The sequence below is a fragment of the Rhinatrema bivittatum genome, chromosome 2 (genome assembly GCF_901001135.1).
Source record: "Rhinatrema bivittatum chromosome 2, aRhiBiv1.1, whole genome shotgun sequence".
Taxonomy (NCBI): domain Eukaryota; kingdom Metazoa; phylum Chordata; class Amphibia; order Gymnophiona; family Rhinatrematidae; genus Rhinatrema; species Rhinatrema bivittatum.
In genome coordinates this window covers 72,030,315-72,054,837 of record NC_042616.1, presented here as the reverse complement: position 1 = coordinate 72,054,837, position 24,523 = coordinate 72,030,315, and the positions used below count along the sequence as shown (strand labels likewise).

At 46.7% G+C, this 24,523-nt stretch overlaps 1 protein-coding gene across 7 annotated transcripts in view; it reads left to right on the top strand.

The window, feature by feature from the left end:
- NKTR (natural killer cell triggering receptor) overlaps positions 1-24,523 on the top strand; it is a 369,410-nt gene that overhangs the window by 232,957 nt on the left and 111,930 nt on the right. For all 7 annotated transcript variants that reach the window (XM_029588338.1, XM_029588337.1, XM_029588336.1 and 4 more), the window contains 2 exons: positions 14,522-14,667; positions 14,837-17,710. In XM_029588338.1, coding sequence (XP_029444198.1) covers positions 14,522-14,667; positions 14,837-17,710 — 3,020 coding nt within the window. The remainder of the gene's footprint in view (positions 1-14,521; positions 14,668-14,836; positions 17,711-24,523) is intronic.

Here is a 24,523-nt window from a genome sequence, read left to right as displayed (position 1 = left end):
TGCCCCCTAATCTTTCTATTATCCGAAAGAATAAATAACCGATTCACATCTACCCGTTCTAGACCTCTCATGATTTTAAACACCTCTATCATATCCCCCCTCAGCTGTCTCTTCTCCAAGCTGAAAAGTCGTAACCTCTTTAGTCTTTCCTCATAGGGGAGCTGTTCCATTCCCCTTATCATTTTGGTAGCCCTTCTCTGTACCTTCTCCATCGCAATTATATCTTTTTTGAGATGCGGCGACAGAATTGTATACAGTATTCAAGGTGCGGTCTCACCATGGAGCGATACAAAGGCATTATGACATTTTCCGTTTTATTCACCATTCCCTTTCTAATAATTCCCAACATTCTGTTTGCTTTTTTGACTGCCGCAGCACACTGAACCGACGATTTCAATGTGTTATCCACTATGACGCCTAGATCTTTCTTGGGTTGTAGCACCTAATATGGAACCTAACATTGTGTAACTATGGCATGGGTTATTTTTCCCTATATGCATCACCTAGCACTTATCCACATTAAATTTCATCTGCCATTTTGATGCCCAATTTTCCAGTCTCACAAGGTCTTCTTGCAATTTATCACAATCTGCTTGTGATTTAACTACTCTGAACAATTTTGTATCATCTGCAGATTTGATTATCTCACTCGTCGTATTTCTTTCCAGATCATATATAAATATATTGAAAAGTAAGGGTCCCAATACAGATCTCTGAGGCACTCCACTGCCCACTCCCTTCCACTGAGAAAATTGTCCATTTAATCCTACACTCTGTTTCCTGTCTTTTAGCCAGTTTGCAATCCACGAAAGGACATTGCCACCTATCCCATGACTTTTTACTTTTCCTGGAAGCCTCTCATGAGGAACCTTGTCAAACGCCTTCTGAAAATCCAAGTACACTACATCTACTGGTTCACCTTTATCAACATGTTTATTAACTCCTTCAAAAAAGTGAAGCAGATTTGTGAGGCAAGACTTGCCTTGGGTAAAGCCATGCTGACTTTGTTCCATTAAACCATGTCTTTCTATATGTTCTGTGATTTTAATGTTTAGAATACTTTCCACTATTTTTACTGGCACTGGAGTCAGGCTAGTCTGTAGTTTCCCGGATCGCCCCTGGAGCCTTTTTAAATATTGGGGTTACATTAGCTATCCTCCAGTCTTCAGGTACAATGGATGATTTTAATGATAGGTTACAAATTTTTACTAATAGGTCTGAAATTTCATTTTTTAGTTCCTTCAGAGCTCTGGGGTGTATACCATCTGGTCCAGGTGATTTACTACTCTTCAGTTTGTCAATCAGGTCTACCACATCTTCTAGGTTCACCGTGATTTGATTCAGTCCATCTGAATCATTGCCCATGAAAACCTTCTCCGGTACGGGTACCTCCCCAACATCCTCTTCAGTAAACACCGAAGCAAAGAAATCATTTAATCTTTCCGCGAAGGCCTTATCTTCTCTAAGTGCCCCTTTAACCCCTTGATCATCTAACGGTCCAACTGACTCCCTCACAGGCTTTCTGCTTCGGATATATTTTTAAAAGTTTTTACTGTGAGTTTTTGCCTCTATTCAAATTCTCTCTTAGCCTGACTTATCAGTGTCTTACATAAACGTTGGCAAGTTAAATGTATTATCTTATTTTCTTCTATTGGATCCTTCTTCCAGTTTTTGAATGAAGATCTTTTGGCTAAAATAGCTTCTTTCACCTCCCCTTTTAACCATGCCGGTAATCGTTTTGCCTTCTTTCCGCCTTTCTTAATGTGTGGAATACATCTGGACTGTGCTTCTAGAATGGTATTTTTTAACAATGACCACGCCTCTTGCACATTTTTTTACTTTTGTAGCTGCTCCTTTCAGTTTTTTTCTAACAATTTTTCTCATTTTATCAAAGTTTCCCTTTTGCAAGTTTAGCACTAGAGCCGTGGATTTGCATACTGTTCCTCTTCCAGTCATTAATTCAAATTTGATCATACTATGATCACTATTGCCAAGCGGCTCCACCACCGTTACCTCTCTCACCAAGTCCTGTGCTCCACTGAGAATTAGATCTAAAATTGCTCTCTCTCTTGTCGGTTCCTGAACTAATTGCTCCATAAAGCTATCATTTATTCCATCCAGGAACGTTATCTCTCTAGTGTGTCCCGATGATACATTCACCCAGTCAATATTGGGGTAATTGAAGTCTCCCATTATTACTGCACTACCAATTTGGTTAGCTTCCCTATTTTCTCCTGGCATTTCACTGTCCGTCTCACCATCTTGACCAGGTGAACAGTAGTATACTCCTATCACTATAGTCTTCCCCGACACACAAGGGATTTCTACCCATAAAGATTCAAATTTGCATTTAGTCTCATGCAGGATGTTTATCCTGTTGGACTCTATGCCATCCCGGACATAAAGTGCCACACCACCTCCCGGGTGCTCCTCTCTCTCATTGCGATATAATTTGTACCCCGGTATAGCATTGTCCCATCGGTTATCCTCCTTCCACCATGTCTCTGAGATGCCAGTTAAGTCTGTCATCATTCACTGTGAGCTAATTCACAGAAAGTAACTTTTAAAGATTTTGACCCTGCTTTCTGGTGTATCTGGTGTGTTCCATGACTAATTCATGATTTTCCTCACTATCACCTTTCTCTGGTTAAGCTGCATGTCACACTCCTAAGTATTTCACAAGGGTAAGACTGGTCTTTTTTTTTTTTTTTTCTCTGTGACAGGCTGGAAAGTGTCCTTTAAAGATTTAGGTAACTGAAGAAATGCCAAACAGCTTGGATACAATATCCAAGTGCAGACCAAATACTTTGCACATTTAAAAGACCTTTTTGAACATTGGTCTCCATACCTCCAGAAAAAGGGTACTAGTAAATCCTTGTGCATGGAAAGTAATTCTCCACAAGCAAATATTTAAGAGAAAATTAGACATAACCTTTGAAAAATAGTTTTACATTCTAAAACTTTTTTAAAAAATAAAGCTAAATTAGCATTCTTCTGTTTGGTTAAATCCCTTTTTAGAATTTGTTTTTTGGGAGGTGAAGTAGTAGAGTGTTCAGTGTAGATAAATGTCAAAAACAACTGCTATACATTCTAATTCTCCCATCTTACTACTTAGACTTCTGGCATTAGCATACAAACATTTCAAAGTTTGTTTTTTTGTTTGGATTTTCATTCTGCTTTTTAATTGATAGGGATAATTTAGAATTTTTTAGCTCAGGTGAGTTTTTAGTTACAGGTACTTGGACTACTTTTCTTATTATTGGATCCTCACTGTCGGGATGCCCTAATTCTAATGCATCATTAGTATCCTTTGAAGATACCTCTCTCCGAACCATGCGCTGCTGAGCGACTGTCGGCTATACTCTTTGTTCTAGTTTAAAAGCTGCTCTATCTCCTTTTTAAAGGTTAGCGCCAGCAGTCTGGTTCCACCCTGGTTAAGGTGGAGCCCATCCCTTCGGAAGAGACTCCCCCTTCCCCAAAAGGTTTCCCAGTTCCTAACAAAACTGAATCCCTCTTCCTTGCACCATCGTCTCATCCACGCATTGAGACTCCGGAGCTGGTGACCTGCACGTGGAACAGGGAGCATTTCAGAAAATGCTACCCTGGAGGTTCTGGATTTAAGCTTTCTACCTAAGAGCCTAGATTTGGCTTCCAGAACCTCCCTCCCACATTTTCCTGTGTCGTTGGTGCCCACATGTACCACGACAGCCGGCTCCTCCCCAGCACTATCTAAAATCCTATCTAGGTGACGCGTGAGGTCCGCCACCTTTGCACCAGGTAGCCATGTTACCAGGCGATCCTCACGCCTACCAGCCACCCAGCTATCTACATTCCTAATAATCGAATCACCAACTATGATGGCCGACCTAACCCTTCCCTCCTGGGCAGTAGGCCTTGGGGAGATATCCTCAGTGCGAAAGGACAATGCATCACCTGGAGAGCAGGTCCTTGCTACAGGATCCTTTCCTGCTGCACCTGGTTGATGCTCTCCAATCATGAGACCTTCTTCCTCCAAGGCAGCACCAGGGCTGCCAGTCTGAAGTTGGGACTTGGCTACTATGTCCCTGAAGGTCTCATGACCTTCAGGCACATAGTAGCCTCTCTGTCTGCCTTAGCTCCTCCAGGTCTAGCCTTCAGAGATCGGACTTGTTCTCTGAGAGCCAGGAGCTCCCAAATGCATCACTGATGAGTTCCAGTTGTTACTATGCCTAGGGGGGGTCCTGCCAAAAAGTGGACCCTATTGAAATCCCAGAGGTAAAGGTCCCATATCTGCATGTCTTGCCTAATCTCCCTAGTAACGCTAATGTGATGATGTTTTCTTGCCACGCCTGCTGTGAGCAAGGCTAACCTGCTTATGAATGCCCTTCCCATCGGGATAACCCGGGATGCGAAACAGAGTAGCCCTATGGGGACTGAAACTGATGCAAAGTCGCCTTCCTAGCGCTGCACGTGTCCCAAATAGCTTTGCGTAGCATCCAAACCTTATCCCTAGGTAGTCTGGAGATCTGTGCCTCCAAATCCAGCTCTATACCCAGGAAATTTATTGTTCTGGATGGCCCTTCAGTTTTCTTCTAGGACAAGCAGGATGGTAGTCCTCATATGTGGGTAACATCATCTGATGGAGCCCGGCACGGAAAATGTTTGTAAAAGTCTCTAGAAACTAACTAGCATGCCCAGCCTACTGCTATCTGCGCGTCCATGCAAGGTCCCCCTTCAGTCTCTTCTTTTCCACGACACAGTAGCCTCGTGATTGTGGAGCTCCAAATCCTCGAAAGTGTTTGGTTGGTTGTTCGGGGTTTTTTCTGGTCGGTTCCCCCTTCGCATTCGGTTCCTCTGTTTGGTAGGTACCCTTGGCTTTTGCCTTCAATTTTCGCAGTTGATTCCCGACTCCCGCACCGGGGTGCCCGTTGGTCATCGACCATGCGTCAGCCTCTTTTTTTTCAATGCCGTCGGGTTTTCAACGGTGTCCTCAGTACCCGCGGACCATGTCCATCATGGATCCGCATGAGTTGTGTATTCTCTGCCTGGAGGCCTTGCACGATGTCCGGAGGTGTCATTTGTGCGATCAAATGACCCCCAAAGGGCGTCATGTTGCCTGGATAAAATGGCGAAGCTTTTCGGCCTTCCAAAGCCTGCACTTTGGTTTAGGTATCCTCCACGCCTAAGGACCGCGGGAAACGTCCCCGTCTCTTCCCCTGGTGGTCCCACTCTCCAGTACCTCTAAGGATCGGAAAGAGGAAGATTGATCCTCGGTGGTCTTTCCCCTCCCCCTAACCTCGAGGTCATCGTCTTTCTCAGCACCGGGGAAGACCAGGCCGAGCACCAGAATCCCAGGAAACATAGGCACTGGTCACCGTCCTGCCACTGGTCCGGATCCAGAGTGGCATCAGTGGCTGCCAAGTTGCCATCGAAGCAGCACCATCCTCTGGAGGCCCCATCCTCCGGTGCCCCTGCTAGCCCGAGGCATTCCCTACCAGTAATGGTGCTGGGCGCTGTGCCTCATGATCCCTCCGAGGATGTGCCGGCAACACCTCATCCCCCTCCATCAGTCCTTTCTACCTAGGACTTTCAGGAGGAGTTGGACCGCAGGGTGCATTCAGCAGTGCTCAAAGCGCTACAGAGTATCGAGCTGCTAGTGCCACCGGCCTCCATACCTGTGCCCTTGCCTCCGCTGGAGCATCTGGACATCCTTGGCATCCCACCGACGCAACCAGTGCCCAAGAGGCCTCCGATGCCTCCTTGTCCACTGACGCTCTCCACCAGAGTGATCCCGATTCCTGGATTCTCTGAGGAGGATGAGGCCTCGGAGACTGGGCACCCATGTCCGCGGTTCCCCGGGCCGCTGCCAGTTCTTCCCAATGTACCACAGCCAATGCCCCATCCTTGCCCAGGGGTCCATCGATGCTGCTGTGACCCCATGGCCTTCGGTCCCTGCCCTCGGCATCTGGACCCTAGCGAGGAGGAAGGGTCCCTGTGACCCATGGGGCGATGACTCTTCTGACTCGTCCTCAGAGTACTCCAACAACCCCCTCTTTGAGCCTTCCCCTCTGGAGGAGCGGCGTCGATCTGCACCCAAAGACCTGTCATTTGCCAGCTTTGTAAGGGCTATGGCAGAGGCCATCCCCTTCCAGCTCTTGTCGGAGGAGGATACCCGTCACAAGATGCTGGAGATCCTCCAGTTCATTGACGCTCCAAAGGAGATTGTGGCGGTGCCGGTCCACGACATCTTTAAGGAGCTCTTCCTCCTTATGTGGGAAGACCCGGTGTCGGTTGCCTCGGTAAACAGAAAAGCTGATGCGACTTATCTGGTTCAACAGGCCATGGGCTTTCAATGGCGGCACTTACCCCACCAGTCTGCGGTGGTGGAGTCCACGCTTAAAAAGACCAGACGCTCCCGGACACACGCTTCTGCCCCTCCGGGGTGTGAACAAAGGGAGCTCGATGGCATTGGGAGGAAAATGTTCTGGAGAGCTATGCTGGTGGCCCGTATTGCAGCCTACCAGCTATACATGACCCAATACAACCGAAACCTATAGAAGCAAGTCCAGGAGTTTGTGGAGGACCTTCCCCAGCAACAGCAGGAGTCTCTTGCAGCCATTGCCACACTGGGGCTTGAGGCGGGTAGACACGAGGTCAGGTCTACCTATGACATTTTTGAGACCGCAGTCTGCCTAGCCTCTGGAGGCGTCTGCACCAGACAGCTGGCTTGGCTCCGGGCCTCCAGTCTCCGGCCAGAGGTTCAGTCCCCTGTACAGGCGAGAACCTGTTTGAGAATAAGGTGAAAGAAGTCATGGCACAGCTGAAAGATCAGCATGATACTCTTCAGCAACTGTCAGCTAGCCCTTCTGAAGGCCCGACCGCCACCAGGAAGTCCTCCAGGCCTGGCTCTCGCAAGCCCTTCTACCAGCTGAAGAAGTACTTTACTCCAGCTGCCTGTGCCTGCCCGCCTTGGTCCAGCCCTAGAGGTTGTGGTTGGCAGCAGGAGGGCATGAGCCAAAAGCTGGTTCCCCTGGCGGTCGATCCCCCAGTCGGTGGCAGGCTTCTTTGCTTCACCCGCCTTTGGGAAGCAATAACTTCGGACGGTTGGGTCCTCTCAGTTGTCTGCCAGGGCTACTGCCTGAACTTCAGCAGGCTCCCAGAGACCACTCCCCCTTGTCCATCGTGGGGTATGTCCGCCCATCAGGTCGTCCTTCAATCGGAGCTTGCGCCCCATCCTCGACCTCAGGGTGTTAAACCGATTTCTTGTAAAAGAAAACTTCAAAATGGTCTCTCTGGGCATGCTGATCCCGCTCCTCCTAAGAGGAGATTGGCACTGCTCCCTCGACTTAAAGGAGGCTGTCGCCCATATTGCAATTGTCCCCAACCATAGGAAGTACCTCCGCTTTCTGGTGGGGAAAGCACATTTTCAGTACAAAGTGCTGCCCTCAGCCCCACATGTCTTCACAAAATGCTTGGTGGTGGTGGCTGCCTACCTCGGGCATCGCTCGGTCCACGTCATTCCCTACCTGAATGATTGGCTGATGCGGAGCAATTCACACTCCGGGGCCCTGAATGCGCACTGGCCTTGACGGTTCAGACCTTACAAACCTTGGTATTCGATATCAACTTTCCTCATGTCACATCTCAATCCATCTCAAGGACTTTATCAGCGCCAGGTTGGATACAGCACAAGCAAAAGCTTTTCTGCCCAGGCATCGAGCGGTTGACCTCTCTTCACTGGCCACCATCGTTCGCAACAGAAAGAGGGTGCCGGCCGTCTGCTGCTCCACCTGCTGGGCCATATGGTGGTCTCGGTCCACGTGACCCCCTTGGCCCGTCTTCACATGAGAGACCTGCAGTGGGCCTTGCAGTTCCACTGGCGGCAGGCATCTCAGAATCTGGCATCCGGACCCTCTTCGCCTGGCCTCCTGACTTCGTGGGAGGCCCTGCCCAATCTTGAAATTGGGTTCCCATTTCAGCTCGCACCACCCCAGATGACCCTCACCACCGATGCCTCACCTCAGAGGTGGGGGGGCCCACACAGATGGCCTGCATACCCAGGGCCTTTGGACTGCAGCAGAGGCCTGCTGCCAGATAAACTTCCTGGAGCTGCGGGCAATCCGTTATGCCTTGTGGGCCTTCCAGGACAGGCTGTCCTCCAAGGTCGTCCTCATCAGAACGGACAACCAGGTGGCAGTGTGGTACATCAACAAGCAGGGCGGCACAGGCTCCTTCCCCCTCTGCCAGGAAGTGATACAGGCCTGGGATTGGGCCCTTTCCAGAGGGATGTATCCACGGCCACCTACCTGCCAGGTCACCTGAACATGCTAGCGAACCGCCTCAGCCAGTCTTTTCAGCCACACGAGTGATCCCTGAACCTGGCAGTGGCAGACAACTTATTCTGTTGCTGAGGCACACTGGACATGGACCTGTTCACCTCTCCCCACAGTCACAAGGTGAGCGTGTTCTGCTTCCTGATTCCGGGGAAGGACCATCCGACCTGCGGCACGTTCTCCCTTCAGTGGGGACAGGTTTTCTTGTGTGCGAACCTCCCTATGCCGCTCCTCTCGAGGACTCTGATGAAGCTGCAAGAGGATGGGGGGACCATGATCCTGGTGGCACCCTCCTGGCCAAGGCAAGTGTGGTTTCCTCTGCTCCATGACCTGTCCATGAGCGCACCGGTTCCGCTGGGGACGACTCCCAACCTCCTCTCGCAGACCCAGGGCACCCTGCGCCACCCGAACCTCCGGGCCTGGCCCTCATGGCATGGATGTTGAGTTCATGATCCTCCAGCCCTTACAGCTCTCGGATGGGGTCTCCAGGGTCTTTATTGAATCCCGGAAATCTTCCACCTGGAAATCTTACAGCTCTAAGTGGAAGCGTTTTTCCACCTGGTGCGGTGGCCACGGACTGGACCTTTCTCCTGTCTGCTCCCCCGTCTGCTGGATTATCCTTGGCACCTGTCTGAGGCCGGCCTCCAAACCAGCTCGGTCCGAGAACACCTTAGCGCCCTCAGCACCTACCACCAGGGGGTTGCCGGGGCGCCCATTTCAGTCCAGCCACTGGTCAGGCAATTCATGCAGGGACTGGTTCAACCCCACCAGCAACCCCGTGGGATCTCAACGCTGTCCTGGCGAGGCTCATATGTCATCCGTTCGAGCCTCTCAAATCCTGTGACCTGAAGTTCCTCATCTGGAAAGTTATGTTCCTGTTGGCGATCACTTCCACTCGCAGGGTCAGTGAGATCCAGACCCTGGTCACTTACGCTCCTTAGACGAAATTCTTCCATGATCGTGTGGTGCTGCGCACGCATCCAAAAGTTTTGCCAAAGATGATGATTGCTTTCCACATCACAGTCAATCATCCTTACCACGTTCTGCCCACCAGGGGGAACGTGCTCTCCACACCCTAGACTGCAAGTGGGTGTTTGCTTTCTACTTGGACCGTACAGAGAATCATAGACAGTCTATCCAACTCTTTGTGTCTTTTGATACCAATAGGCTGGGAACAGCAGTGGGGAAGCAGATCCTTTCCAACTGACTAGCAGCTTGCATTGCCTTCTGCTACGAGCAGGCATGCCTCCAGCTGGCTGGCAGGGTGAAGGCTCACTCTGTGGGCTATGGTGACCCATCTGTGTGTGGTCCATGTCACCAAGATCTGCAGGGCCACGACCTGGAGTTCTCTCCACACATTCGCGGCTCACTATTGTCTCAACAGGAATAGTTGCCAGGACAGTGCTTTTGGTCAGTCTGCCCTCTGCAATCTATTCTAGTCTTGAACCCAACTGTTTTCATCATGCTGTCTGTGGGGCCAGACTGTCCCTGTTTTCCCACAGCGCCGCAGTTGTGTTGTGCCCGTTAGCACCTTGTTTGGCTACTGTGGGTCCCTCTATCACATGGGGCAGTCTGGAGCTCTGTAATCACCCACATGTGAGGACTACCATCCTGCTTGTCCTAGGAGAAAGCGCATTTGCTTACTTGTAACAGGTGTTCTCCTAGAGCAGCAGGATGTTAGCCCTCAGGAATCCCGCCCGCCTCCCCACAACGTTGGGTTCACCTTTGGTTTATTTTGTTAAATTTTCTCGCTCATATTTTTGCTATGTTACAAGACTGAAGGGGGACCTCACATGAACGTGCAGATAGGCTGGGCATGCTCAGTCTGCCTGTCAAATGCGGACTCTATCTGCCTATGCCAGCTCCACCCAGTCACCCTTCTTCCTGATGATTGCTATCACCGAATCGAAGAATGCATAAGATTCTACACACAACTGAGGCTCATTCAGATCTTTCACAGAATTTACTGGCGGATAAAACAAATGGTAAATGAGCCTGAACTTCCCGGACTCCTCCTTTGGAACCATTGTCAAAGGGGATATCGCCATATTCAGAAAAGGGGGATGCAAAAGGGCCCATGACCCTACCCAGAGCGATTTCAGATAAAATCTTTCTTTCTGCCTCGGACTTGTGGGCAGATAAGGATTTTGCATTGCGAATGGGGTAAACTTGGGCTGGGGAGTCAGAATGGCAGGGGATAGGAAAATCGGCAGTGAAACATGCCATAAGCTCTACAGCTTCACTTCGCAAGGGATAGCGCTCTAGCCACGGCTTCATGGCATCAATGTTGACCGGTGTAGGTGCTAAAACCACCTGCTCTGCAAGCAGGGGTAGGGGGCTGCTGCCTATGATCTATTGTGGCCCGGCATTGATTCGCCAGGTGCGAACCAAAACTGCAAGAGTAGCAGACCTGCTTGAATTTGCAGTGGGCCCACATGCAGTGACCAGCATTGAATTGCCTACAAGTGTCCTGCCTCCCTCCAGTGGGCAGCTGTGTTTTATCCCATGAGCCCAGCAGTGTTGAACCCCAGCCTCTCCAATACTGATGACCTGTGCATCGTCATCTCGTCCTCTCTTAGGAGACAGAGCTGTCCTCTGCCATGCTCCTCCGAAACTTCATATCCTAGTTCAATCATGGACAAAAAACACAATCCAACTCCACCACCCCTGACAATACCAGACAAACAAATGATATCTATACTCCCTACCACCCACACCAGGAACCTCGGAATTATCATTGATAAAGATCTTTCTTTCTAGAACCACATATCAAATAAAACTAAAGAAGGATACCACAGACTCCTAACCCTAAGACATCTGAAACCATTTCTCAACCCTTACGATTTCAGAACTGTCCTACAACTACTTATTTTCTCCACCTTCAACTATTGCAACTCCTTACTGATCGGAATACCTTTTTCAATCCTCAAACCACTCCAAATACTGCAGAACTCAGCTGCCAGAGTCCTAACAGGAACAAAAAGAAGTGACCACATAACGCCCATATTGACCTCACTTCACTGGCTCCCTATTACAGCAGGTATTGCTTACAAATCAATGACCATCATTTACAAAATTCTAAACAATGATCATCAAGGTCTAAACACCCTAAACATAATTCCTCAAAATCCTCCAAGAAATCTACGCTCTAATAACTCAGGTTACCTAAACATCCCCCCCCCCCCATCAAAGATGTGCATCTGGCAACAACAAGAAGAGAGAGCCTTTTCCATCGCCTCCCCGAAACTTTGGAACACCCTACCTAAAGTCCTGAGAACCCAGCACAACCTAAAAACATTCAAAAAAGACCAATAAACACTGTTTCGCAAATTCTACACTGACCTTCATACGTCTGATCATCTCAACTCTCAGCTATAAACCTCTTAATACATTCTCTCCAACCTGAACATGCATACCCTCCTCATCCAACCTAATAATGCTTTCTGGACTTGATATGTTTATTTCTATAAATGTTCACATTGTTATACTGTTACAAAATTGCTAAGAAAAATGTACACTTTGTAAACCGTTATGATGGCTCTACTGAATGACGGTATATAAATCTCATCAAATAAATAAATAAACCATGCCCAACATCATGTGCAGCTTCATGATTGTGTCTAAATATCTGATTCTGGCTCGCATTCTACTTTGATGCTCATGAAGATCTGAAACGCTGCTACCCAATTGTGTATATTTTTAAAGATTTTATGACACTTCTCTTTTGCCTCTCCTCCCGCCTCCTTAACCTTTGCTTCATCCTCACCACTGTCGTGGTCCCTGATCATCAGAGAGAATTTATCTATAGATTCCTATTTCTAATTTTTTTTTTCTTGATTTTTTTGGAAACACTACAAGCAAGAGAGTTAATCCCACCTAAAACTTCCTCCTTGGTTACAGCCCTGTGGGACAAATGAAGGCCCGGCATCTGCACCCCATACACTCGTAGCTGCTTTTTCTTAAATGATTTCAAGGCATTCTGCATGACAGTAGCTGGGGCTAGTTCTTCGTTAATGCTGTCAGGGGAAGAGTCAGAATCAGAGTCACTGCGGGCTACCATAGTCCGAGGTGGGGGGGGGAGGGGGGTTACCGCTCTCACTAATGCTGACATAAGCTAGCGCCCATACCCTGGCTAGGGTGTTACCTGGAGCTTGAGGCCCAACACCCATCCCCCCCCCAGCAAAAACAGCCCGTACCATGCAAGAGCACCTGTCCCTGAGCACGGCTACCAGCCTGTCCAGCAGCAGTCTATACTGAAACATCTGTTGAACCCAAAATAATAACTACCATGTCAAAGAAACAGTATCATTTACCAAACTTGTCTGCCAGCATCTCCTGCTACCCTTTACAAAAATGGCCGCTGTAGCCTGTAACATGCCCAGTTTTAAGATGGCCACAGTGGGGCAAATTGCCCTCTTTCAGAATGGCCATTCCCTTGCTGTCCTGCCCAAAGCACAGATGGCCACCGTAAAATCTTGATGACCCAAACCAGGAGCCAGGCTTACCCTCCACATTTAAGACCTCTCTCGTTCCAGCGTTGCTCTGCGAACCCAAAACTACCCGAACCATTAGGCTACCACGGATTCTTGCCGCAGCGATTTGAACCACACCCCACGGAGCAAGGGCCGCTGGGTCCAGCTACATCGCAGCATACCTTCTGCAACCTGTTCAGTTCCAGGGGTGCTGTCCCACATGGCTGCATGACCCTGTCAGCCCGACCCACTCCGAGTGACACCCGACCTGCAGCAGCCGCTCTTCAGCAGCCCCCCTGGTCAAGTCATCATAGTGCCCTCCTTGAAACCTGACTGCTCCCTCTTCTCCTGCGGTATAAATGCTGCCGGGACAACTGTGCTCTACAGAATGACTTCTCCATCCTACTACTTAATATATAATTATTTTTTGAACCATCCCTACCTCGCAATGATTTCTCACCGGACTGCCAATAGTGTTGCCTGCTGCGCTGCTACTGATTCCCTTGTCTTGCGCTTGACTTGACTCTGCCAAATCCGCATGGAAAAAATGTAACAGCAATTAGGGGAACGCTGCAATGCTGTGCCCATATTGTCTTCCGATAAATCTCTGACCAGCAGCAAAAGCAAGCCAAGAAGAATTCAGGAGGGTAAGTTGAAAAATGCCGAATGACCCAGTAAGCAGAGGTGAAAAAGAGAGCACCTGCTTGCCGGCTCCCTTTTGAATTCCCACCTTGGCCAGTCCCGTGCTTTCTGACTCCCCCCCCCCCCTCCCCCAATCTCCACCTCATATCCTACCCATCCTGAAACTTAACCCCTTCCTTCCTTCCTAAAATACCCGCAGATTTTCTAAAGCCTCTCCGCCCCTATTGTGCCCTGCTCCCTCAGGTCTCATCGCAGGGTCTTAATTCTTAAATTTTAGAACACTATTAGCAAAAACATTCTTCCTTTAAAAACTCATTCCACAGATAAGGTGCAGTGTGAAAAACACTCTTTTCCAAATTGCCTTGAGACTAGTTTCAGAAAGTAGGGAAAAACTGAAAAAGACCTTCCTGAGTTGTTCAGCACCCTACCAAGAATATAACAGAAGAGCTGGCTAGTCAAAAAAAAAAAAAAAAGTGTGTGCGGGGGGTGGCACCCAGATTGTTCACTGCTTTGTAAGCTAGAGTCAGAATTTTAAATTAAATTTTAAATTGGACAACCAATGAAGCCTTTTAAAAATTGGAATAATGTCTCTTATTAATGGTGGATAGCTTTTTGTATTCCCAGAGTACAGGAATGCTTTGAAGCATTTGATAGTTGTTTAGTGTTATCAGCAGTGTTATTCAGAGGATGTAGGTTTAGTATTGCCTGTCAGTTCACTGTATACCTTTTAAGGATGTAGATATTGTATGTTTGGAAAGTGCTGTAGTCTGGTTATTTTACAAATTCAGACTACCTGTATGAAATCGGTTAGTAGCACCCAGTGATTAAGTACTCCTGCTTGGCACATTGGTGGAATAGCTTGTGCTAATGCTTTCTATGCTTTACTAGATGTGTTGACAAGGGAAATTTTCCATTTCCAGTGTTAATCTGACATACTTTGTAAAATTTAAGTTTGCAAAAAAACTTTAATAGTATGCAAATATACCAAGTTTGAATACTTTTTTTTATACAGTTTTTACATGAAGCGCAAATTGAAGATATTTTTGCTAATTGTTGGTTGGCCAGCTTTAACCCTTCCTTTACTTATGTTTATAGCGATACCACACACCACCACGATCACGGTCTTGTTCAGAATCTAAAGATGATGAAAGCAGTGAAACTCCTCCACACTGGAAAGAAGAAATGCAGAGATTAAGAGCTTACAGGTCTCCCAGTGGAGAAAAATGGAGTAAAGGGGACAAGTAAGATCATCAACTCAGATTTAAAAGAAAGTTCTGTTCCTATTTATATTACTGTATGGAGAATATTTAATCTGTTATCTAATATAAATACTGAATTTGCCAAATTGAATCTAATTTATAATGCTATTTACTTGACCATTGTTTAAACTAAAATTTCTGACTTTTTTAGGTTGAATGATACCTACTTAAGCCGATGGGATGAAAGAAGTTTGTCTCAAAGATCAAGATCTTGGTCCCATGATGGCTACTATTCTGATCGTAGCAGAGAGAGAGTGTCCCATATGAAGAAACACAGAAAAGACAAAAAAAAGCTGAAGCATAAAAAGAAATCCAAAAAACAGAAACATTCAAAGAAGCACAAACTAACTAAAAAAGAAGCATCACCATTGCCTGAAGCAGAGTCATCTTGCTCTTCAAGCAGGAGGACAAAGTCTTCCTATGAAAAAGAAAAGAGATCTTGTTCTTCAGTATCTTCAAGGCATTCATCTAAAAGAGATTGGTCTAAGTCTGAAAAAGGCCACTACTCTTCATCAAGCAGAGAATCACAATCATACTCTAGATCTATATCCAGATCAAGATCTTATTCAAGAGAAAGTTCAAGGTCTAGGACAGTTTCTAAATCTTCATCACGTTCTCGAGGAAGGTCAAGATCTAAGTCTAGATCAAAAAGGTCTAGATCAAAATCTAGGTCTACTTCATATTCTGGCTCTAGATCAGTGTCTAGTTCAAGCTCTAAGTCTAGGGATCGGAGGACAGTGTCAGGATCACCAAAGAAAGTCATAGTTCATGCATTCAAAAGTAAACCTAACAAACCAGAGCCTGTAATACCAATTTCTCAAGCAAAGGACAAATTGTTAGTGCCTCCTGTTCTAACTGAAAGCATTCCTGTGATGCCTTTAAGTGATAGTCCTCCACCTTCAAGATGGAAACCTGGACAAAAACCTTGGAAGCCATCCTATGAACGCATTCAGGAAATGAATGTTAAGACATCACATTTAATGCCAGCTCAAATTGGTAATTATGCCTTAATAAAAACTAGAGAGGCCAGTGTTGCTTCCTATCATAAGCATGAAAGGAGTTCAGATAGTGAACAAAGTGACTCATCAAAATATCGAAGTGACAGAAGCTCAGGTCGTCGTCGCAGATCAAAAAGTAGATCTTCCAGAAGTAGATCTTATACTAGATCTTATAGTAGGTCAAGAAGTTCAAGATCCCAAAGCAAATGCCACAGTGACTCTTCATCTTATAATAGATCCTCATCTTATGATTCTTACTGTAAAAACAGAAGTCCTAGAAAAAGATCAACTTCTAGTGAGAAAAACTTTGATTCCAGGAACAAGAAAAGCAGCTCTGAAAGTGACCTTGATAGACCTCAAAACAATAGGTTTTATCAAAGTCCAAAACCAAATAAAAGTGTATCAACTTCAGGTTCATCCACTGATAGTGAAATAGAGAGGAAGTTACTAACAGTCTTGGAAGTTGTTAAGAGTTTAAACTCTGACCAGGAACAGGATCAATGTAAACTGAATAATAATGGAGAAGAACAGAAATCGAGACTGGAAAATAATGAAGAGTATGAACATTCCAATAAAGAAACTTCTGTAAAGGATGTGGTCTCTGAAAAATGCAGAAATGATGAAAACATGAATGCAAGTAGTAATGCCTTTAGCAAATTGGAATCTCCATCATATTCACAAAAAGAAAATACATCCTACAGGGAAATGTCTGACAAAGAAGAAGGTGAAGCTACTTCCGAATCTGATACACCAGTCAGTGACTCTAAAAGTAGGTCAAAAACAATATCTGAGTCTTCTGATATTGTACCGTCATTTGTTTCTGATAGTAATCCTCAGAAATTGAGTAAGCAACAATCCTCTGACTCAGAGAGTTCACAATCAAGCTCAGAAAATAACAGAAGAAAGTCCAAAAAACACAAAAAACTATCCCAAAAAGGTAACATCGGGAAGGTAAAGAGAGTGAAAAACAAATCAAAAGAGACAAATGATAAAAAGCATAAAGGTCAGAAAAGGAAGCCAGCATTTCATTGGCAGCCTCCTCTGGAATTTGGAGAGGAGGAGGAAGATGACATGGTTCTTGAAAAAACAGCTCTACAGATTGACAAAGAAAATGAAAAACAATGTGATGTTTGTGACAAAACTGAAAAGTCTTCTGAAGGTACTAGGCAGGTAAAGAGGTATGCTGTGTATGACCATTCACCAGATCATACTCCTCTTAATAAAGAAATCACTAAACAAAAGTATTCATTTAGTACCTTAAGTCCAAAACAAAATCTTGATGTAGTAGAAGAAAACAGCTTTGCTTCCAAAAAGATTAAAATCAGTCAAGTTGAATCTGAAGATGAAACGCAGATGGATAACATTACTAACTTTGATCAGACCTCAAATGCAGCAGTCACTGCGGAAGGTTTATCTCCAGTAGGCACAAAATTTAACACTAACAGTGGTAAAACTGAGACTCAATATTTACAAACTAACCAGCTTATTGGAGGACTTGTAAATCATGGAAATATTGGGAATGAAACAGCAGGTGCCAAAGAAGAGAATGTAGAAATAGATGACAGTAACTCATCAGATTTTCCTGCTATTGAGGAAAATGTCAACACTGAAAAACCTGAAGTTGCACAAAGTCTTACTGTGGATAATAAGTGGAAACCTGTACAGGCTGCAAGTAGCCTGCAAATAAACACTAGTGTCAGCCTTCTGGAAGTACTGAATTCTACAGTAGAACCAGAGGTTAAGCCTCAAGGTCTAAGAATAGAAATAAAGAGCAAAAATAAAGTCAGACCAGGATCTCTATTTGATGAGGTTAGAAAGACAGCACGGTTAAATCAGAGGCCAAGGAACCAAGAGAGTTCAAGTGAAGAACAATCCCCCAGTAGAGATGGTAAAAGTCGGTCCAGGAGTCTAAGCAGATCACGGAGTAAATCCAAATCAAAGTCCAGGGACAGAACAAAATCAAGGACAAGAACGCCGTCATCCAGTCCATCAAGGAGTCGATCACGAAGTTCCAGTTATTCTTATAGGTTAGAGGTTTGACATTTTAATTTGTGTGCATTCTATTTTTTTTAGTACTAATATTTATGTGCTGCATAGCTCACATTGTATAACGAGAGGGGTAAAATTGGGCAGAATCTACCTTATAAATGGGCTCTGACCAACGGCCCGTAAATGCGCAGTAGAGAGCAGCTCTACCGCGCATGGGCGGGCGAGCACGTCGGCCAGTTTGCCTGTTGACAAAAATGGTGCTGGGAGGACCAGTAGCGACGGCGGCGCGTGCGCGCCATCCAAAGGGGTTGTGAATGAGCTGGGAGAGGAGGGGAGTGACTGAGGGGAGGGGGAGGGAGGAGAGAGTGAGGTGAGAAGGAGTGGGAGGGAGAATAGAGGTCGGAGGGGGAAGTGGAAGGGAGAATGAGGGGGGGAGGGGGAGGTGGGAGGGGAGAATGAGGGGGAGGGGGAGGGGGAAGGAAATGGACCGAAAAATTTTTTTTAATGTAGCCCGTTGTTACGGGCTTAACGGCTAGTGAAATATAAATGAGTTTGTCACTGAGAGTGTAATGAATAAAATACGGAATGTTTAGGGTAGTTATTTTTAATGTTTTGTTTTTTTTTAATAGTTTTTTCTTGAAGGCCTATTCTCCCTGTTCATCAGGAAGGCAGCATGTTTGCCCTTGAATAATTCCCCCAAAATGTCTTTCTATGTCACATACTTCAATAACTTTTTGTGGCTGAGAGATTGAAGCAATTTCCAGTTAATGCTCTCTAGATTAGGTGGTTGCTAGAAATCTGCAAGGATTAGCAAGGTAATGCAGTCACATGGATGACTACATCTAGCACCAATAAGCACCACATTCCAGAAAAGTCCAAAAGGTTTTTCAAGGCATGCAAGGGTTTTTCTGCTCAGCTGCCCCCCTTAAAACGATTACGACACACTCGTCAGAAAAAAATTACATTGAACACAATCAGACCTGCTCACTTGCTGCTTGTTCCATCCAATACTATTTAATCCTTTTCAACATTTCCTTAAGTTTTACTTCTTTTTCAGTGTCCATTTCTCAGTCAAAGACATGTTCTTCCTCTTGTTTCTCCCTCTTTAGTGATGCCAAACAGCTCCTCTTTTTCATCAGAATTTCTGGGTTCATTTCACCTTGTCTGTTTTTTCTCTCCATCGGGTCGATACAGTAAGGCCGCGTTAGAAAGAGTGCGGCAGTGCCGAGCACACCCTCGTTTGCCGCACGCACAGTTCTGATCACATACCGCTTGATACTCTATTTAAATTGCTTGCAAATGCAAGCCGCGTCTGCGAAGCGTTAGGCCCGCGCAACCCGTTTTACTGTATAGGCGCTTAATACAGCGCTTATACAGTATCCTGGGTGCGCTGGTATCTGTCATTTCAAATGACATTTGAAATGACAGGCACCAGGAAGTGGATCCCAACTTTAACCCATGAAAACCTAAAAACCGAAAATCCCCCTCCTCCCGAAGTGGCTCGACATGTGCCAGCTTACCTTTTGTTGCTTTTCAGCCCCTTCCCTTCTCTGCCACCCTCCGGAGGGGGCAGCTGGCAGCGAAAACGGCTCGCAATGGTCCCCCCCGCGCAGGTCCCAGTTCTCCTGGCTCGGCCCTCATCAAATTGTGAAGTCAGGTGAGAGCCCACTGTTCTGTGCTTTTCAGCCCCTTCCCTTCTCTGCCGCCCTCTGGAGGGGGGAGCCGGCGGCGAAAGCGGCTTGCAGCGTTCCCCCCCCCCCACGCAGGTCCCGGTTCTCCTGGCTCGGCCCTCATCAAATTGTGAAGTCAGGTGAGAGCCCACTGTTCTGTGCCCTCTCCAGTCACGGCGCGAGCGGAGCGAAGCGTACTTTCATTGGCCTGAGCGCCCGTCAATTTGGGCGCTCCAGCCAATGAAAGCACAAAGACGGGCATGCTTTCATTGGCTGAGTGCCCGTCAATTTGGGCGCACATGGACGGGCGCGTGTGACGTCACGGCGTGCGTCACGCGCGCCCATCTATGTGCTTTCATTGGCTGGAGCGCCCAAATTGACGGGCGCTCAGGCCAATGAAAGTACGCTTCGCTTCGCTCGCGCCGTGACTGGAGAGGGCACAGAACAGTGGGCTCACCTGACTTCACAATTTGATGAGGGCCGAGCCAGGAGAACCGGGACCTGCGTGGGGGGGGGGACGCTGCAAGCCGCTTTCGCCGCCGGCTCCCCCCTCCAGAGGGCGGCAGAGAAGGGAAGGGGCTGAAAAGCAAAGAACAGTGGGCTCTCACCTGACTTCACAATTTGATGAGGGCCGAACCAGGAGAACCGGGACCTGTGCGGGGCGGACCACTGCGAGCCGTTTTTGCTGCCGGCTGCCCCTTCTGGAAGGCGGCAGAGAAGGGAAGGAGCTGAAAGCAACAAAAAGTAAGAAAGGAACAAAAAGTGATGTTGAGTCGCTTCGGGAGGAGGGGGAGATGGGGATTTTAGGTTTTTAGAGGTTTCCTTTTGGGGGAAAGTTTGCCGTCTACCCTTACCCCTGCCTCTAACGCAGGGGTAAGGGTAGGCGGTAAGTTAGCAGGTTAAACGCACGGCAAAACAGCAGGGTAAAATAGCGATAGTCGGGGCGCGCGTTACTGTATGGGAGGGAATAGCTAATTCGATCGTTTACATTTAATATACATGCCGCGTGCAGAAGGGGTTACCCGGTGATTTAAAGAGGCGGTAAGAATCTGTTAAAGGGGATTCTGTATCGCAGGAAGGGCTAACGCGGCCGGAAAGTGAGTAGAAAGTGGGTTAGGAGCGGGGTAACAGCGGCCCCACTTTACTGTATTGACCTGCATGTGAGAGAAAGCCAGCAACTTCAAGAGCTGCCCATGCTGCAGTAACAAGATATGCATCAAACAGAATGTTGGGAATTATTAGAAAGAGAATGGTGAATAAAACGTAAAATGTCATAATGCCTCTGTATCGCTCCATGTTGAGACCACTCCTTGAATACTGTGTACAATTCTGGTTGCCATATCTCAAAAAAGATATAGTTGCGATGGAGAAGGTACAGAGAAGGGAGACCAGAATGATAAAGGGGATGGAACAGCTCCCCATGAGGAAAGACTAAAGAGGTTAGGATTGTTCAGCTTGGAGAAGAGATGGCTGAGGGGAATATGATAGAGGTGTTTAAAATCATGAGAGGTCTAGAATGGGTAAATGTGAATCGGTTATTTACTCTTTCGGATAATAGAAGCACTAAGGGGCACTCAACGCACAATTAAACTCTGGAATTTGTTTGCCAGGGGATGTGGTTAGTGCAGTTAGTATAGCTGGGTTTAAGAAATGATTGGAGAAGTTTTTGGAGGAGAAGTCCATTACCTGCTATTAATTAAGTTGACTTAGAAAATAACCTATTACTAGTAACAGTAACATGGGATAGACTTAGTTTTTGGGTACTTGCCAGGTTCTTATGGCCTGGATTGGCCACTGTTGGAGGCAGGATGCTGGGCTTGATGAACCCTTGTTCTGATCCTGTATGGCATGTTCTTTTGTTATTATCATGGATCATTACATAAATTGCATGTGCTTAGAGCATAATATATGTGGCTTTGGCATCTGTATAAGGATATGACCTAATACCATCAAGTTCTGATAAAGTGCATCTTCAGGAAGTAATCAAACTCTGAAGAACTGTTATCGGCAGTAAAGGCTTCATCCTACTCTTCACAAACATAAGGTCATACTGTTTATTCACAGCAAAATCAACCTTCTACATGACTTTCTGGTGTCCAATCATATGGACATCCTGTGCCTAACCAAATTCTCAGCACATAAGGCTGATGTTGACCATACTTTTGCACAGATCTCTCGGAAGAATAAGAAAGTTGAAGGTGATTATTTTGAATAGATTTCCATCTGGCAATAAACTCTCCGTTTTCAGCTTTGAGGGTTGTGATACCCTTTGTTAATCAAGTCGAGTGTCATTCTAGAATCTCATCATTACAGGTCCAAGTTAAATCCTTAGTAAAAACAGCATTTCCTAGCGTGTAGGCAGATGATCTCAGGACCAGTGGGTTTATGCTCCCCTGCCAGCAGATGGAGACGGAGCAAGCTGACATCACAGTATATATAACCCTGCAGTGACCCCAGCCTGCCAGTATTTTCCGTCTCCAGCAGGTGGTAGATGTTCATCTCCCTATGGGAATTGCTTTGAGCTTTTTGAAAGGAGAAATTTGAAATTCTAAATTCAGGAAATGAAAGCCCCGCTCTCCTGTGGTGATACTAAAAGTCCCTCCCCCAGTTGAGAATTCCTGAGGCGATTTCCATGGTCTCTCAGAGGTGTTCCTTGGTCCAGTAGCTGGTCTTCCTGGTGTGGACTTAGCTGCTAGTTCAGCTGAAAGGCAGCAGGTATAGAAGGCTGACCACGGCGGTAACTGTAGATGCCCTCTACCCCCGCAGCTTGAGAGCGTCTCTGTACTCAGCCAGTAAGGGCTGAGCTCAGGTAAGTTTTAGAAAAAAAAATTGTTTTACCTGAATCAGAAACAGAGGGGTTTCAGGACTTCCTCCGGTCTTGACGAGTCGTGCCAACGTTCGTTCCCACTCCCGTTGGAATTGGGGAATTGGGCAGCCTGGTGGGTTCAGCGGCCCCCGGTGGACTAGGCCCTGCACTTAGGTTTTTTTCTTCCAAGCCATGTAGTAGGCCGTGGTGGCCATTTTCACTCGCTCGTGTGTATGTTCTGCCCTCTATAGGCCAACAGTGTGCACAGTGTGTCGGTTCTGCGCACGTATTGCGCATTTGGTTTTTGGGCTCGCCTTTTACGCACACAAACTTTTTAATGCGTTTAACTTGGTTCATAGGATGTGCGTGCGCCTTGCCGCGCTTTCTTATAGGCACTTATTTTTGGGCGCATTTCGTTTTTGAGTGCGAGCTGTACCAATGCACATTTACCGCAGCGATGGCACCTGTAAGCAAGAAACAGGAGCGTCTTCCTATTTGTGTTGCCTGTCATATTAGGGCTTCACAGCCTGACCTGGCTTCTAACCTGTTGGTGCTGCTCAGATGCTCAGGGAGAGTTGACTTCCTTGGATTTTGCTAAGCCTGACTCTTCCTATTCTGATGATGGGTTGTCATAACCTTGACTGTGGGGACACCAGATCTTGGTTCTCCCTTGACTGGCTTCTTCGCTGGCGAGGGCAGTTCTGTGGGACCAGCCTTAGTTCCTTCTGGGCTTGGTCTGGACCCACAGAACTGCCCTCGCCTTTTTCTTTGGTGGAACTTTTTCAAGACTTAACAAGTCTTTCATTAGATGCAGTCCTCCGCTTCCCCCATTTCTGTCTGGTCGAATCCTCAGCCGGTGGCTCCTCCCTCTTCCAATCCTATGATTAAGTGCCAGAGCTCGCCTTGGTTCCCTGTGGGTGTTCCTGACAGGAAACCGGATGGCACTGATGATGTTGATCCTGATTCCCTGGAAGATGGAGAAATTCCTCTAGGGCTGGAACCGTATCAAACCATGTTGCAATTTTTTCATAGAAATGAACTGCCGGCCCTGAATTCTCAAACCTTGAAACAGCTGGGTGGTGTTGGTTCGGATGCTATGTCAGAGCCGAGGAAGAATCCCATTTTGGTTTCCTTATGTAAAGCCTTTTGTGGTTTTGTTTTGTTTTTTTAAGGTGATGGGTGTCATCTAGGAATTGATTGACCTGGAAATGGGATGCCTCAGAGGCAAATTTTATAGGGGGTCGGACACAGGAAGGCCTGTACCCCCTGGATCCGGCTGTGGGAGAGCATTTCCGTTTTCCCAAAGTGGATGCTCTGGTATGAGCCGTGTCTAAGCGGACAACTATCCCTGAGGAGGGAGGAGCAGCCTTGAAGGATGTCCATGATAGAAGGATTGAGGCTATTCTTAAGCAAGCCTTTGAGGCAGTGGCGATGAATTTACAGATTGCCTCTTGTTGCACCCTAGTGGTAAGATTTTGTCTGCTTCTCACTCAGGAGGTGGATGAGTCTGGAGGTAATTCCAGAGCGGTTAAGGAACTTGCTGCCACCTGTTTAGCAGACGCAGGCTGTGATTTGTTCCGGACCTCGGCTAGAGGAGTGGCTTCAGTGATAGCGTCAACTCTGGATGCGAAATTGGTCAGCTGACACAGCTTCGAAAGCCAGTCTTATTTATTTATTTTATTTATTTATTTATTTAAGAATTTTTTATATACCGGGGCACGTTAAAAACATCACTTAAGTTCACAGTGTAACGTAACGTAGCAACAGGCTTTACAAAAATTTAGAATAGATAAGGATAGATAAACATTAGAAAAAAAAAAAAAAAGGTTCTTTAACTATTCACAAGTTGAATTTCTGTTCATTATTCAGATGAAGACTCTTGAGGAGAGTAGAGGAGAAAAGGTTCTTTAACTATTCACAAGGTGATAGGGAAGAGGGCGGGTAAGGAGAGGTGACTCTTAAGGAGGTTGAAGGAAAATAGGTTCTCTAATTATTCACAAGGTGGCAGGTAAGTAGGCGGATATGGGGGGGTAGGGGGAGGATGGGGTTGATGGGTTGGGAGGAGGAGGAGGGGATGGTGGGAGGAATGGGGAATAGGGAAGTGGGAGGGGGTGGGGTTGAGGTGGTTGGGGTTGATGGGGGGTCATGGTTGTAAGGTTCATTAGAGGGGAGTCCGTAGGGGGGGGGGGCGTGAGGGTCGGGTATGTAACTTAGGGCGTGGATGGTTAGTCGGGGTATGCTAGTTTGAAGAGCCAGGTTTTGAGATTCTGTTTGAATTTTTTATGGCAAGGTTCCTGGCGTAGGTGGGGTGGCATTTTGTTCCAGTGGGACGTGCCTGCTATAATGAATGATCTTTCTCTGATCGTGGCATGTTT